Source organism: Electrophorus electricus, chromosome 4 (genome assembly GCF_041902795.1).
Source record: "Electrophorus electricus isolate QZ-2024a chromosome 4, ASM4190279v1, whole genome shotgun sequence".
NCBI lineage: Eukaryota > Metazoa > Chordata > Actinopteri > Gymnotiformes > Gymnotidae > Electrophorus > Electrophorus electricus.
The window spans coordinates 17,236,321-17,252,166 of NC_137500.1; the positions used below are offsets into that span (position 1 = coordinate 17,236,321).

The following is a 15,846-nucleotide window of genomic DNA, read 5'->3' on the forward strand; positions in this document are numbered from 1 at the left end:
CAATCCAGTCACTGCACCTACAGCCAGTCCAAATCGTCACGCTAACCCTGCTCCTCACCCAACTGAGGCAAGTAATCAAGGGCTGAAGAGTATATATTCGGAAGCCTTTAGGACTGGACTGAGATCCTCTGACCCCAGTGTCAATAACCATTCAATAGTTGTCAGTGTTTAACTATTCCAAAATGCATCAATAAGAAATATGCTGTGTGCAAAACCATTTTAGTTCTGCATATCATCAATAAGCATTTTGTTTTTCATAAAAACAAGCTATTCAGAGTGATCAAATTTATCAACTATCCTTAAAAGCACAATAGTTTGGCAAAAATAATTTTCTGAAAAAGATTTTTTGTAAACTAAAATAAGAAAAAAATGGCCATTAAATTAAACAATTTAAATACTCATGTAATAGCCAATTTATCTATTGGCAAAAGAATAAAACTCAACATAATAATAATAATAATCATTTACCCTTCAATCTTACTACCACATGTTCAGCAGGCAAAATCTTTGCAGCTTAAAAATAAATATAACGTCACCCCTTCCTTAAACTTAGTTGGAAATGAAGTCTGTTTGCCAATTGAAATAATATTAAATATGCTGTTTTTTAAAGAGTCACTTTCTTTTGGACTGTGCCTTTCTAGAGCCAACAGGGAAGGGTTATTTATCAAGCTTCTCTTCCCCTATATTGGTGCCTCCTCTTATCCTTCTTGTCACTTACAGTAAGAGTTCAGCCTTCTGTATAATATCCACTAATGTGACATCAAGTGGCATTACAAAATAGACCATCCTTCCGAGAACCCGAAAAACATTTAAATCCAATCACAAGCACTGTCTCTGTATATTTCTAGCCTGAATGGAAGGCACTACACCAGTTCAGACCTTCATGTCTTAAAGGGAGCAGGCCAACACCAGACGTACACCAGCTGTCAATAAAGCTTATAACCTTGGAGGCAAACCACATTCTCAGTTACAAAAGGAATGACAGTGTCTCCAATCTTTCAGGGGGTGTTGCTTTGTGCGTTCGAAGATGATCCAAGTTAATCTAATCTGGTGGGCTGACCTTGAAGGGGAGCCTCACACATTAACTAATCAGCCACTGGCCTGCTGTTTTCACAGCCCAGGAGTGACAGGCAGGCAGGAGATCTGGTAAGTCAAAGCATAAATATATAGGGGGGTGGGGGGCTATGTTTATATTCTCATAAGTTCTCCTATCTTAAATCGAATATGCAAGAATTCCAAGCGGGAGCATGCCAGCATAAATGCCGTATTCAGAAGCGTGACCCATTTGCTACTGACTCATGCTGTTCCGTGTTAGTGCTAGTGTCATAGTAATGAAAAAGCACTGTTCAGCGCACTGTTCAACTGTTCAAAGGGAATTTTGCATTAGTGCAAAATATTAAATATTGAAAACACACAAACGCACACACACACACACCTCCAAACACACACACAAAAAAACAGCCAAAAACATGTAATTCAAAATACATTATCATTCTCTATCCTTGATTTTCACTTCTGGTGTATTCATACTTGTGCTTACGGGTCACAACACACATAAAAAATCACCTAACCATATTGGGAAATGTTCAGAAAATGACCGGGATCTGAATGATGAATAAAGCAAACATGAATTCTGAGAATTCTGAGATCACCCACTCAATCTGCCTGAACTACAGACATCAACCACAACTCTTTTATAGTCTGTCCAACACACACACACACACACACACACACACACACACACACACACACACACACACACACACACACACAAAAGCCTTTTGCAATAGTTTCTGCTTTAGAACTTTTTTCTAGTATAGATGTGTAAAAAGATATTGTGAGCATGACAATTTGATGACTTTAACTTTAAATGTCATAATAGCAATTTGTCAGTAAACATGGAGAAATTGGGTCTTTTTTTAGGGTAAGAAATGTGTGCTCTGTTGGGCTGCCTGATTAGATCTATTAGTTTCCATTAAACCCTGACCGTCCACTCTGAGTTAACTAATATAGCCAATGCAGAATCTCCACTGCTAGCAGATGTGGTGGCATGTGTTAATCAGTGTCCTCCATATTAACATCTGCAACACCCCTGACAGCCTGAGTAAAAGACCCCTTCCACACATGACACAGCACAACAGGCATCTACAACTCCTTGATTAAACACCCACAAACAAGAAAAGAAAGAATTACCAATGCAGCATTGACATGTAATTAAAATCCAAGAGCATGCCTCATTAATTATACAAATTGTGAAGTGTCATTAATTTCAGTGTTAGTGGTATAGCTTGGTGAATGTGACAAACCGATTGTAATAACAGGAAGCGACTGGAGAGCCCTTTGCTGAGTAGAGGTTTGTAAAGTGTGAAGTATGCATACTTGTGTTTCAGCCATTAAAATAAAGGTCCTTCACTGTCAAATGCTGCTGAAGCAGGCAGTTTTCAAAGATGCCAGCAGGAACAGAGTGGTTTGCTATATACCTGACAAGCCAGAGATCTGTAGCAAATCTACCACCTAGCATTCTTTACTAAGTTTATGGTGGAGCCTTAAAAAGAGAATTCATAATGTCCACTTGTGTGTGGACAAGCATTTTATGCTTGGCCAGACAGGGTGCTATAGACAAGAACGCTAAAGGTGTCTTGGTGCGGCACTCTGGAGCCCAAAGCATAGACAGACCCATAATGCTTCGATCAGAAAGCTGAACAAGAGTGTCCTCTAATTAATTAAACATGCAACACGCACCACCAACCCAGAACTACTATAAACTAGGGCAAGGGAGAGCGAGGAAGGAGTCACCTTGTGCACAATGACATATACAGACAGGACAGCCGGCCAGCATTTCCAAAGGTCAGACACGCTTGTAATATTGTATTTCTCTTCTCATAGTCATCTTCTGTGTGTGCTTACAGGAAAAATCCAAATGCCTCACTTCAGACATCTTATATCATGCCAAATAGAACAATGATTTCTCATGAGCGACCAAGAGTGAGCCAACAGAACAAGGCCTGTGTAATTTTTGTCTCTCCTAAACCGTCTTGCTGATCCACATTGTGGCAAGGTAAAGATAGCTCATTGAGTTAGTGTAGGGGCCCAGCTAGGCCCAGCGAGATGGCATGCTTTAATATCGGGGTTTTAAAAGTGGCTTGGGGATGGAAAGTGAGACTGGTCTGTGGGGAGGTGATCTGATATCCGCTCAGAGCCGACACATCAGGCCTGGCCTAGATAGGATGATGAGTTCGGAGATGCTCACACTTCCTCTCCTTACACAAAAAAGGAACAGTGTTAACCCTGTAGTGAGAATACCTCTGTCACTTTCTCTCATTCTCTTTCTCTCATTTTTTTCACCTGCATCACTTTTCTCTGCCCTCTCGTTCCCCAGGTTCTGTTCAAAGTATTTAAGCATAATGATTTGTTTTCCACCTCTAGTGGCAAAATATTTAAATGTAAGGGAAAGGTCTTCACATGAAATCAGTGGAGGTAATGTCAGTGTTGTTAATGTCTGATGACTAAGCATTCAGATGATAATAATATAGTATTGAGATGTTGGAGATGCATGTGCAGATCTTCTTAGGTAAAACATAAAAAATTCAATTATCAAACCATATCAAATTTAATACATCTGTTATACTGTGATATTAGGATATTATAGATATTAATTATTAAGTCTGTGAGATAATCTAATTCCACTACCAGACTCAGCATGTCTTGAGTGTACAATTTCTAAACTATCTAGGATAGTTTGTAGTAGGTTTTTGCAAAGGCTTATGAAGTAATGAACATGGCCTCGTTTTTTTGTTGCCCTCCTTGTTATAGCCCATATAGGTGCCTCACAACTGGCAGTATTATAAAAGAATAGGTCCTAAACAATAGAAAAAAATAATAATATAATGTTTCAGAGAGATCAAATGCAACCTCTCTTTCTGTCTGTCTGTCTGTCTCTCTCTCTCTCACACACACACACACACACACACACATGCAGAGAAGAAAGAGCTGTCTCCCTCCATGTATTGCCATACAGACACTACCCATACTCCCATGATCTCTACTTCCAATAACAATAACAAGTACACACACACATGCACACGCACACATACACACACACACACACACACACACACACACACACACACACACACACACAACACACACACAGACACAGTGCCAGTTATGCTGCAGTGCTACTGTGTCACAAACAGCTGTTTCTTGCATCTGCAATGAACATATCAGCTCCTTTGTTTCTTCATTCATCCATCTATCCATCTTTAAATCTCTCTACCCATAGTGATCTGGGGGTGACACAGAGATCTTGCAGCTAATCAGGAGCCATCAGCTCAATAGTTCTGTGCAACTAAGCATTAAACACTGACCACCAGCTAACCACACATGCACACAGACGCATGCATGTGTGGACACACATACTCCTCTGGCACACTTATGAGAACAAACACACATGCATATTGAGCCATGTGCACACAGGATGCACACAGACACACATTTTGAAGCTCACTTTAACACTGGCCACAGGCAATCCAACCATGTATGGTGGAAGAATAACACTCTCTCACACAGTAGCAGGGACACCCATTTGCATATACACACATGATTTTCAAGTATGCATGCATTTATGCATGAAGGCAAATATGAACAAGCGGAACACAGACAAAAAGCGCACACGCACGCACATGCACATGAACACACACAAATACTGTGTGTGTGTGTGTGTGTGTGTGTGTGTGTGTGTGTATATATAGTGGTTCCCTGGCCTTAAAGCTTATGGTGTGTGTATGTGTTTTTCCAGAGATTGAATAGGTAAAATTACAGCACACAGCAAGACTCATTTAAGATGGGCTCATTTAAGAAACTAATTTTAGCCAAGCTCATTTAAGTTAAGGCAAGCTTTACAATCTTTGCTCTACTGATATAAGTCTGCATCAGCACTTGTGTATAACTCCATTTCATTCTCTCTTGACAAAAAAGCTAAGTACCGTTGAAATATCTATGAAACATGAATTATCTATGTTGAAATATCTATGAAGGTGATGAAAAGATAAATGATTACATATATTGTAGTATGTGGCAAAGCGTTTTGTAAGTTTACAGATACTATTGTTTAAACAAAGCTTTTTTTCTGTGCCTTTAAGGTCCACTGCAGTCTGTAGATTCATAACATAGCCACAGATCTCAATAACATAAAAAGCATGATAGTCACTTTTGTTCACTACCACTGTTTGTGGCAGTGATATTGTCTTTTTCTACACTATCATAGGTTAAAATGTAGTCAGAATATTAGTCAAGTGATGTCAAATTTATTTCTACAGCGCTTTTTACAACAGTTGTTTTCACAAAGCAGCATTACAAATCTCAGAGTCCAAGCCCCCAGTGAGCAAGCCAAGGGCAACAGTGGCAAGGAAAAACTCTCTAGAACATGAAGAAGAAACCTTGAGAGGAACCAAGACTCAAGAGGGGGTGGGGGGGCAGTCTCTTCTGGACACTACAATAGTTACAATATAAACAATAAGCAGCACAATAAGTAGTGAAAGAGATAAATAAATAAATAATGATAAAAATGAAAAAATAAGCAATCAATATCTTGTCCGGTTTTCTAGAAGTCCTAGTCAGGTCCCAATGTTGTGCACATGTCTAAAACCCATTCCGCACGAGAACGTCCATCCAGGGCAACAGAGAATGTTACTGAATTACTCCTATGTCACAGTCAGTCAGTCAGAGAGTGACGAAACACAATTGGTACATCACAGACTTGGCATATCTAAAACTGTGTAGACTGTGTTAACAAGGAAAATAGGTATTGGGAAGATCACATTAAAACCAGCAAACAAGAAACTTCTGATACAAGCATTTTAAAGAACTGGTTGGCTATTTTTACATGGTTAAGGAATCTGAGGAGGAAAAGCATATAGTTAGGCTAAAAGAGACTGAGAAAGAGAAACAGTGAGAAAGAGGTAAAGAGCTCAAACAGATTTCTTGCATAGGTGTAACAACAGCAGCAGCAGTGGTTCCAAGCCCCAGTGGGAGTTAAAAGAACTGCATTAGAGACAGAAGAACAAAAAGAACTGAAGCATCTCACCAGCCAACTCACAGCACTGCAACATGATTATTAGTTATAATCAAGCTGATGTGAAACCTATGACTGGCCCTACTTTTGTACTAAGGACAAAGCTGATAAACATATCTCCATGCTGCACATCGAGCTGGTCGGCTAGTGCTACGACCCTCTTTTGGTAGCCTCCTCTCTTTCTTTGCACTCATTCAGGCCTCACTGTGGATTTCCAGTCTGGAACACGAGAGATATTATTGGATAACCTCATTTCTTTCCCCTCATGCCTTTGGCACCACCCTACATGTTCATTCTTTTGCTCTGAGGCTCTTTCTCTCTATAACTCTATCCCTTGTGAACCCCGCTTCTTTCTGTAACAGATCAGACCATGTCAAATCACACAGCAGGTCAGCAACATCCATCAAAGTTCTTGGAGCAGTTACTTAAAAAGGTACATGGTGATTGTGAAACCTAATTGATGAAAAGAAAGTAAGGAATGTATAAAAATTTAAGTGGCAATTTTGTTTCCATATGTTTCCTTGACTCAGGTGTTTAGGGGAACTGGACAAACTGGGGGTCCTCAAAGGCTGATCTGAACTGAAAAATTGTAACAACTGTGGTTCTAATTTAAAGCAACAACCAAAGCCCCATAAATTCCAAACATGTGAATGCTTTAAACAATATTTACATGATTTGTTTAGATGGTTAATAATCACATACTGTTCTTACATGTTTCTGTGCAGACTAAGGATTCATACTTAATTTAAATTAATTGAATGTGAGGAAAGCATATTAGAAAAGCACAGGTTTCCTTTTTTGCTTTGGGTAAAATCTCATTGAGCAAATAACAACATCATGAACAACAACAACAACAACAACCACTTACAGCCTCTTGCTTTCATGTGGTGCTGATAACCTGAAATTTAATCAATGCAGAGGCTATCTTGACCTAGAGATGAAAGTGAAGAGTGTGTTTGAGTAAAGGGCAGGAAAAGGGATGTACCCAGAGAGGAATAATCACACACAGCACTGCCCGATAAAAGTGCTTCAGGCCATGCGAGGCTGAAATCAGGTGCCCAGTCATTTCAGACGACATCCTGGAGCCTCACTAGGCCTTTTGAGAGCCATCATAAACAAATTAATACTCCTAATGACTGGTGTTGCCTGCTGTATGCATCTGACAGAGGGCCCAAGAGGAAAAAAGAGGGCAAACTTGATGGAAAAGGACAAAACCTTGCAATAATGGCAACCGTTAGCAGTAACTAGCATTTTCCTCACAGCAACCTTGCTTACCATGATACTAGGTTTCACCTTGACACTTCTAAACCCTGGAAGAGTCTCTTTTATTAACCTTCCTGTAACACAAAGAAGTTCACAACGCATCTGTTTCATATTGCAGCAAGAAAAAGATATAATAGCTAGTTGCATTCCTATACCACTTAAATCTTTATAATGAACTGTAAAGCCAGTCAGTGATGATTAAAGTACATTATTCGAACACACTTGAATTTTCACATGCTACTTAAGCGTGAGGTTAAGTCATTTAACATGCACACTGCCATTTAGGTTACCTGGTTCAAGAATGCTGTTTTGTCCCTGCACTGACACAAAAGCAACAGGTAAAAATATCTGAAATTCATAATGAGCTCTGAAGCACTAACAAAAATTATTATTTTCTTGGCTTTTCTTCATTTTAATGCATCATTTAAAGACTTGTAAGTGAAGCTATGAATCATATTCTAATAAAAAATAACATTATGAGGTTCCCATGGTCCACTGTGGCTTGTTGGGAGAAATGTTCTTAATGCTCATCAGTGTGTAGAGCTGATACCCCTGCCGTCAGAGGCTGTGTTTATCCCATATGTTGCACTCTCCTGCAGCAGAGGCATTCTGCACTAACACAAACATTAACATCTGCTTGGGCCACCTACAAGACACTCAGTCTCTGTCACGTGCCAGTATTATGACAGCTTTGCTCTGCGTGATAGTTTGCTCTGTTAAATGAAGTGTCACTTTTTTATTCTGTATTATAGATGGCATTTTACAAAAATATGGTTATATTTTGAGAGAAGACAATTACAGTTCATGCATTACTATATGATATACTATTTTTAATATACTGCAGTCCATGGTGTATTCTGTGCTAGGTTTCAATGAGCAAATATCTAAGGTTTAAGGAACAGTTTCTGAGAAAAGTGAATCAATGCAATATTGTTACATTTAGAAAATAATTTATTATTTTTAAAAAGTATTGCATTAATTGTAGAACAGATATATGCTGAATGTATCATGTCATAATGTAAATATTATAACATGATTACATCACAACCATAATTTTGTATGGGCCACCACCATTTTATTATTAACAAAAAACTTTTTTAGGGCAAATCTAGATATGAATCACTTTCTCTACTAGTCAATGACCTAAAAAGAGTAATGAAAATCTTGTCTTTTATTAACGTAAACTGAAAATTAAACGACACAGAACTATTGCTAAGTCATTTGGGCAAATTTAGAACCCGTCACACCATGTAGGGTCGTCTTGGCCTAGACCGTCGCTATTGCTATTGCCTATAGTACACTGTACACTGCCCTAGATAGTAGTCTCTGAACAAAGCTGAGAATTAAGAGGTAGGAAATACAAGAGCGCGGCGTGTGTAACATTTACAAATCTGAAAATACTGAAGCCTGCAAACTGCATAAAGACCTGTAGAGTAGCAGAGAGGCTTACTGCGCCACGCAACAGAATGTAGCCCTCAACACTTGGATGAGCTACAAAAATTAGCTTCATTTGCGTAACTTGCTGACACAAACTACAGTAATAACCATGCATTCCAATAAAATAAGGTACCCAAAGACGAGAAATCATACCCATAGATCTCTGCCTGTATCACTAACTGGTGTACACTTAGGCTGCACCACCCGTGTTAAATTTAGGTGGTGGGCTATGTCAGCGTCATCTCTCAGGCAGTAATACAAGCAGCACAGAGCTTAACCATAAGAACAGGCGACGCAGCATTATTACAAATAATTTCTTTACTAATGAAGTTGTCAAGAAAATCAATTCACATCTGCGTGCGTCGCATCTGTGACTACGGCCGCAGGCCGATGCGCGTTCGGTTACGATACGTCCTGCTGTGGATTTTACCCGTGTCATTGCCTCGAAATAAATTCCACAAGTTTATTAACTGTAGTACTATTTTGACTTCCCTTATCAAGATGTGGATCCTATGAAAATACCCGTCGTTTAGTTATATAGTGATTTCGTGATTTAGACGTACGTCCGCCTCTTTCTTGATTTTATCACAAACTGAGATCAATCAGAGTACCGAGAACAACACGAAGAACATATGCCCATGTGTTGAGAATGATATGGTACACCCCCGTTTCATGTATATCACAAAGCCAAGACAGTCATCATGCATCTCCCCTCCCTAACAGCCCATCCATATGGCACATACACACACACACGGACACACAAACACACACAGTTTCCAAACAGCGATAATAAATGTAAAAATTACCTTGATGGTTTTCAAGGGTTTCCTCCGGTATGTACATGTTTTTGCTCTCATTTACCATATATGTAGTCCAGCTTTATCCGTAGGTGAATGAAGAAAAGATTGTAAAAGGAGGGGGGTGGGAGGGAAGCAACCCAAGATGGGAAAGAAATCAAAGGGGGGATGAAGAACGCAAAGCGCAAGTTATTCCTTTTGTTTTGGTTGAGTTAATATTACCTAATTCCCATAATGGAGTTAAAAAACAGAAATAGGTATTCGCTGGAGCCACCTAAGAAAACGAACCAGTGCATCCTTGGAACATCCGGGCCCTACCTAAGAAACGCGATACTAGCACCACTTGCTGCTAGTGATAACCAAAATCGTATCAGCTTGCTTAGAAGTGTTTTCAATAGTATACAGCAAATTCCCGACGAAACGTACAAAAAATGGGGTGCTGACACTGACGGATGAAAAGAGACCTCTTAAAATCTAACAAAAGCAAGGTAAAAGGTATGTATTCCACATCGGATTTCACAGGGTTAAATCTTCTGATAAGATCGATTCCATCAGTGTTGTTCCAAAATAGGCGTAGTTTTTGCACAGCGTTAAGAATTAAGAGTCCGTAACCAGTCGTGTCCAGTCCATGATCGAAAGAAACGGGAGTTCTCGGTGGCCTTGCGGAGAGCGCTCGGCTGTCTCTCTGCAGTAATACTTGTCTGGAGAGAGGAAGAGAGAGAGGGGGAGAGCGCGCACTGGAGAGGGGTGACGACCAAACCCCCCTCCCATGTAGACTCTCTGACTGCTTCCAGATGTTACTGCGCTAGAAAATAGAATAAATCGTCCACGATTTTCCAGACATGCTAACTCCGAAGGGGGAGTAAAACATCGAATAGAGCTTCTCCGTAGATAAAAGAAGAGGGTAGACATTTGCTCTGACCCGGATTTTGGGTTATCGGAAATACTTGTTTATTTAACCCCTTGGACTAACATAAGTTGTTCTGTGGCATTAAGCCATTTTGAAAACGATTACGTAAGAGGTCCACATTAGATGAAACGGTCCCTAACCATTCACGGATTCAAAAAATTGCACCTACAGCATTAAACAGAACTGTGTACAGTGGTTAAGGTTACACATGGCAATTACAAAGGTTACACAACAAGTGAAACAGAGAAAAAATGTGTTCCTTTGTTCAGTTAATATGTCTGTGTTGCAGTAACATTTATCAACTTCAGTTAAGATGTGCATTCAGTTCATTTCCTCCCTGTCCTTTTTGTCCTGCTCAGCTACAGCCTCCACAGAGTGGTTTGATAAAGGGGTTGGCAGGGCCTGGGAATTTACACAAGATGATTTAGGATCTGTCATCATCAAATGCCTTATTGCCCAAGTATGAGTTTAGGAGCGGGCCTTTCCCTCCTGGCCATGGGAAAATGTCCCTTTTTCTCTAGAGATATCCCTGCCTTTGCTTTCCCCTTCCCCACCACCACTTCCATCCCCCACACATACACGCTCATTCACTCTTTCTGCTTTATACACATACACAAATACGGTGCCCTTAGTTTCTTCAAAAATCAATACAAGGCACTCAATTTTAGGATTATATAATCACACCAATTTTGTATATATAACAGTCTGAAATTATCCAGTTATATGAATATAAAAGATCAGTGATCAGAGCATCAGATATTAATGTCTATAATTGACTGACAATAAAAAATAAGGTTCTAGTTTGCACCAAAGGCATTTCTAAACATTGCTCTAAAAGTGGGTACTTCAGATCATAACATTTTCCATAACAGGCTGGAGCCATCAGACTTAAAGGGACCATGACAGCATGCAGGGGAAAAGACTCTAGCATTCTTTCCTTTGTTGCACCATGAACAGGTGTGAATCTTCATCCTTGTGCTTTTCAGTCACTTCATTATTGTTATATTTCACTTCTTATACAACAACTTTCACAATTCAATTTTATTATCATTGTTCAAGGTCTTGTAATTCTCTTAGTATTCAAATGAGTCACCCATAATATTAGTAAGAAATAAGATAAATGTATATTCATCTGCTGATTGGGCCAACGAAGGTATTAATGGCACTTCATGTGAGATTTCTACCTTTAATGTTCATGTTTTGGTGCAAAATAAAGCAGTTATGAGCATTAAAGCTCTAAACAATCAGTGTCACCATAGTTCATAGTTTGTACACAGTATTAACAGTTCTCATGAAAATGTCTCATAATGTGATAGGTAGTGTGTTTTTCTACAAATGCTACAAAATCCCCCAAATTTCCAGATTCAAATTAAATATTTATTTATTAGAACTAATTTCTTATTAGAAATACTTTGTAGATGTCCAGTTAGAGACTATAGCGCATCTGCTGACATGCAGTTTGTATTAGTCATCTTCATTTTTATTTCCACAGGATTACTGCTATTCTGATCATTTTTGTGGCAGACCACAATTAACCCAGCAATGACACTGTCACATGTAAAAACTGTAGCAGCACTGCTCTGACTGATGCATTCATACCAGCATAACACCCATAACCACGTCAGGGTCATTGTGCTGAACAATCAGTGTCACCATAGTGCATAGTTTTTACACATCTGCCATCTAAATAATATTGGGTTAGCATGGTTGTGAGGTCAGAAACAAATTTTCGATGACATCAGATTGGCTACAGTGTGTAACTGTACACCTATAAAATGCATCTGTAAAATATGTACCTAATAAAATGACCAGTGATTGTAAGTGAAGGGCTAGGTTAGAGTTAGAGTTGCTCAATATGAGGCCATTACTACATGGATGGCTTGGTGGTTAGCATGTTTGCCTCTTAGTGCTAGGGTCTTGTTTTTGAGCCCCTATCTGGGTGGAGTTCTGTCTGTGTGGGTTTCCTCCAGGGTCTCTGGTTTTGTCCCACAGTCCAAAAACATGGATGTTTGTTGACCGGATAGGTGCTATGTAAATAATAATTGCAATTGCATGCTACATATTGTGATTGCGATATGCTTTGTAAAATATTAAAAACGCAGTGGTCACCCTTTGATATGACTAATGCCCTGTATTATTTTTTAAAACAATATTTACACTTGTTGGATTATGCGAAAGGTGTGATTCATCCAAACACTCTGAGAATGTTCATTTGTAATGTCTTAAGACTGGTTGGGATGCTTACAGAACACAAGAAGAAATGTTGTGATGTGCTAGAATGTCCATTTGCATAATGAAGCATTCTATGATAGCAGTACTGCACAGTCCAGTATTGCAGTATCCATTATTAACAAATGACATAGTCTATCATGCAGCAGTGTTTTGACTTATGGCAGCATTGTTCTGATACATGTGCTCAAACGCAAGTTCATGCGAATTTTGAATAGAATGGCAAAAGAATCTTTTTAAACAATGAATGTCGTAGACAGCATTATATCAGTCCATTGATGCAGAATTATGTCCAGAATCTTGTGTGTCTACTAAGAAACTATATTTTGGCCATATTTTAAGGTAGCATCTTTTAGCATTTTTTATAAAAAATGGAATCCCACTATATAATGTGATGTTTTGACATATAATGTGATGTTTTTCAGAAACATTTACAATAATAAAACAGAAAGTATTTGCCCAAGTATTGTAACAATCCTTCTAACCCTGACAAATCCACTATCTTGTACAAATGATGTAGATAATGAGCCCAGTGTAGCTATAGCAGAGAGGTTGAAATATTTAATCCACATCAGTAGATGGTTAAAATTATTTCCTCCTCTCAACCTCCTACTTGCTGCCATGACTCCATTCTTAAGAGGTGACTAAAGGAAATGTTACCATAAATAATCATGCCACGTTTAACAATAATTTCTATTACAATTCTATTTCTGTCAGTCTTGGCTACATTTAAAAAAATCTTTAAGGTAGCAGTAATCAAGCCTCTTATCAAGAAATCTGATCTCAACCTCTGTGAGGTTTCAAATTCTAGATCTATTTAAAATCTTCCATTTATATCTAAAATCACGTTCATTAAACTTTTCAGTCTGGATTTAGGCCTTATCACAGTATAGAGACAGCTTTAGTACAGAATACAAAGAATATTTGACTAGGTTATGTATTGACAAGGTTATGCATCTTTGATGGTTCCTCGTAATTTGAGTGCACACAATAGATCACATTATCCTACTAGACACACTAGAAATGGGATCACAGAAAAAAAAAAAACTTTCTTGGTTTCATTCCTCTACCTGACTGCTATCAATTTGTAAATGTAAAAGGTTAAGTGTCCATTTTAAGATTAAGTTTTCATCCACACAAAAGTAATATTTTGCACAGGCCTCAAGGCTCTGTGCTTTGGTCTTTCCTAATTATACATATTACCTCTCACTAGCATTAATTTCCACTGCAATGTTGATGACACATAGATGTATATATCAGGAAATCCAAATTATAAACTCCAAAGTAATAGGATTGATAACTGTATAAAAGACATAAAAGCAAGGATGTCAGATAACTTCCTCCTACTAAACCCAGACAGAGTATTGTTTCTGTTACACTAGTAACAATTGTGAAAAACCCTTGTATCACAATCAAAAAGACCTGTGCTTTGATGCACATATAAGCAATATCAATAAAATAACCTTCCTTCATCATCAAAATATTGCAAAACTAAGAAATGCACTATAACTCCATCTATAACACTTTTATTACCTCTGGATTGGACTGTTGAAATCCCCTGCTAACTGGATGTTCTATTAAGTGTCTAAAATGTTTCAGTTAGTCCAGAATGCAGTAGCTAAAGTCCTTACAAGAAACTGTAAATTTGACCATATGAGCCTGGTATTATTGACGCTGTATTGGATGTATGTCAAATTCTGCACTGCTTACAAAATTTTCTAATTTTATACATTTAAATATACATTTCTCCTCAGTGAACTACAAGTGAACTCATTTCTTATTACCATCCATCATACCTACTTAAATCACAAGAATCTACTTATGTATTAGTACCTACCATTAAAGTTTGAGCAGGGGGAAGAATATTTTCATACAAGTCCCCATGGTTTTGGAATAACCTTCCAAACAGTGTTCATGACTCAAATACAGCCTGAGTTTAGCTCTAGGTTGAAAATGTATTTGTTGTATTTGTCAATCTTATGGAATTATTTTTCATTAGATAAATGATGCAGGTCCGGTGCCTCATGTCTGTGCTACCTTCTGGTTTTTCCCTTTTAATTAAGATGTTATAGCTAGTTCAGCAAGACACTCTGCTGCATTCTACTAATCATACAAATTTCAGACACAATCAATCATCTATAAAACGTTCCAAACACAACCATTTGTTTATTTATTTATTTTTTAACAACTGCCCAACTTGTTCTTTCTAATGTAACTCAACCCTGAAGGAGAATTCCTGCTTGTCTGCCATTCAGACCAGCCTGACCACCCTGGACCCTCAACAGGTACCTGATTGGCTCTACTGATTAAAGATTGTCTGATTGTAATGGAGACTTTAGTGCACAGCTCATCACCACCTCCATCAGCTCTCCTGCTAGACTGTGTTTAGATGTTTCCTGTGAATATTTGTTAGTCATTTAGATATTAAATTTTATAAGTTTATAGCAAGTTGAAGTTAAAAGTACAAAGCAACTTTATTATGTTTTGTAAGTTTCCCATATGGGAAGCACAGATAATAGATTTCCCTTCTGAAACCTGGTTCCTCTCAAGTTTTATTCCTTTTGCAGCACTTAAAGGAACATGATCCAGATGTAATTCAACAAAATTTCCTTCCGCAGTGTGAGCAGCCATATGTGTAACACACGGGCATGTGTATTGTGAATTACACCAGAGAAAGATGTTACTTTTTTGCCACCAGAAATTGCCACCAGACTATTTTAATGAATATATATTTATTTACTAATTTATAGTGTTAATAGGTTATTATAAAGTAGTCTTAGATTAGCATGCTAGATTTAGTGAACAGTAGTGATTTAGCTAGGTTTTTATGATCTGATTATGTAATGTGCATTGATAGGTTATTTGGAGTGGAATTGGATATTAAAGTTAAATGGATTTCTTGAATATCCTTGTCTCCAACTAGTTAGGTACCTGTTTAGCTAGCAATCTTCCAAAATGTGGGTTATTTCCACTATTTCTGGGACCAAATCTGTCCTGGAAGCCTTTATAATGAGCAAGATTGAACTTGCTTTATATCTATGTAGTGTCTCAGTTGTCTCAGCTATTGTAGTTCAGCTGTCTTGTACTGTCTTGTTCCAATTCAGCTAAAACTGCTGAATTGAAACTTCCTAGACAGC

The 15,846-nt window shown here is 38.2% G+C and overlaps 1 protein-coding gene across 23 annotated transcripts in view; it reads right to left on the minus strand.

Moving 5' to 3' along the window:
• cacna1c (calcium channel, voltage-dependent, L type, alpha 1C subunit) overlaps positions 1–15,846 on the minus strand; it is a 185,268-nt gene that overhangs the window by 164,972 nt on the left and 4,450 nt on the right. Inside the window, exon 1 of one of the 23 annotated variants that reach the window (XM_081712715.1) lies at positions 9,580–10,429. The exons of 21 other annotated variants lie outside the window; for them this stretch is intronic. In XM_081712715.1, coding sequence (XP_081568841.1) covers positions 9,580–9,637 — 58 coding nt within the window. In that variant the 5' untranslated portion in view covers positions 9,638–10,429. Of the gene's footprint in view, positions 1–9,579; positions 10,430–15,846 lie in introns of those variants that run through there. One more of the 23 variants, XM_027008703.3, reaches the window with a different exon arrangement.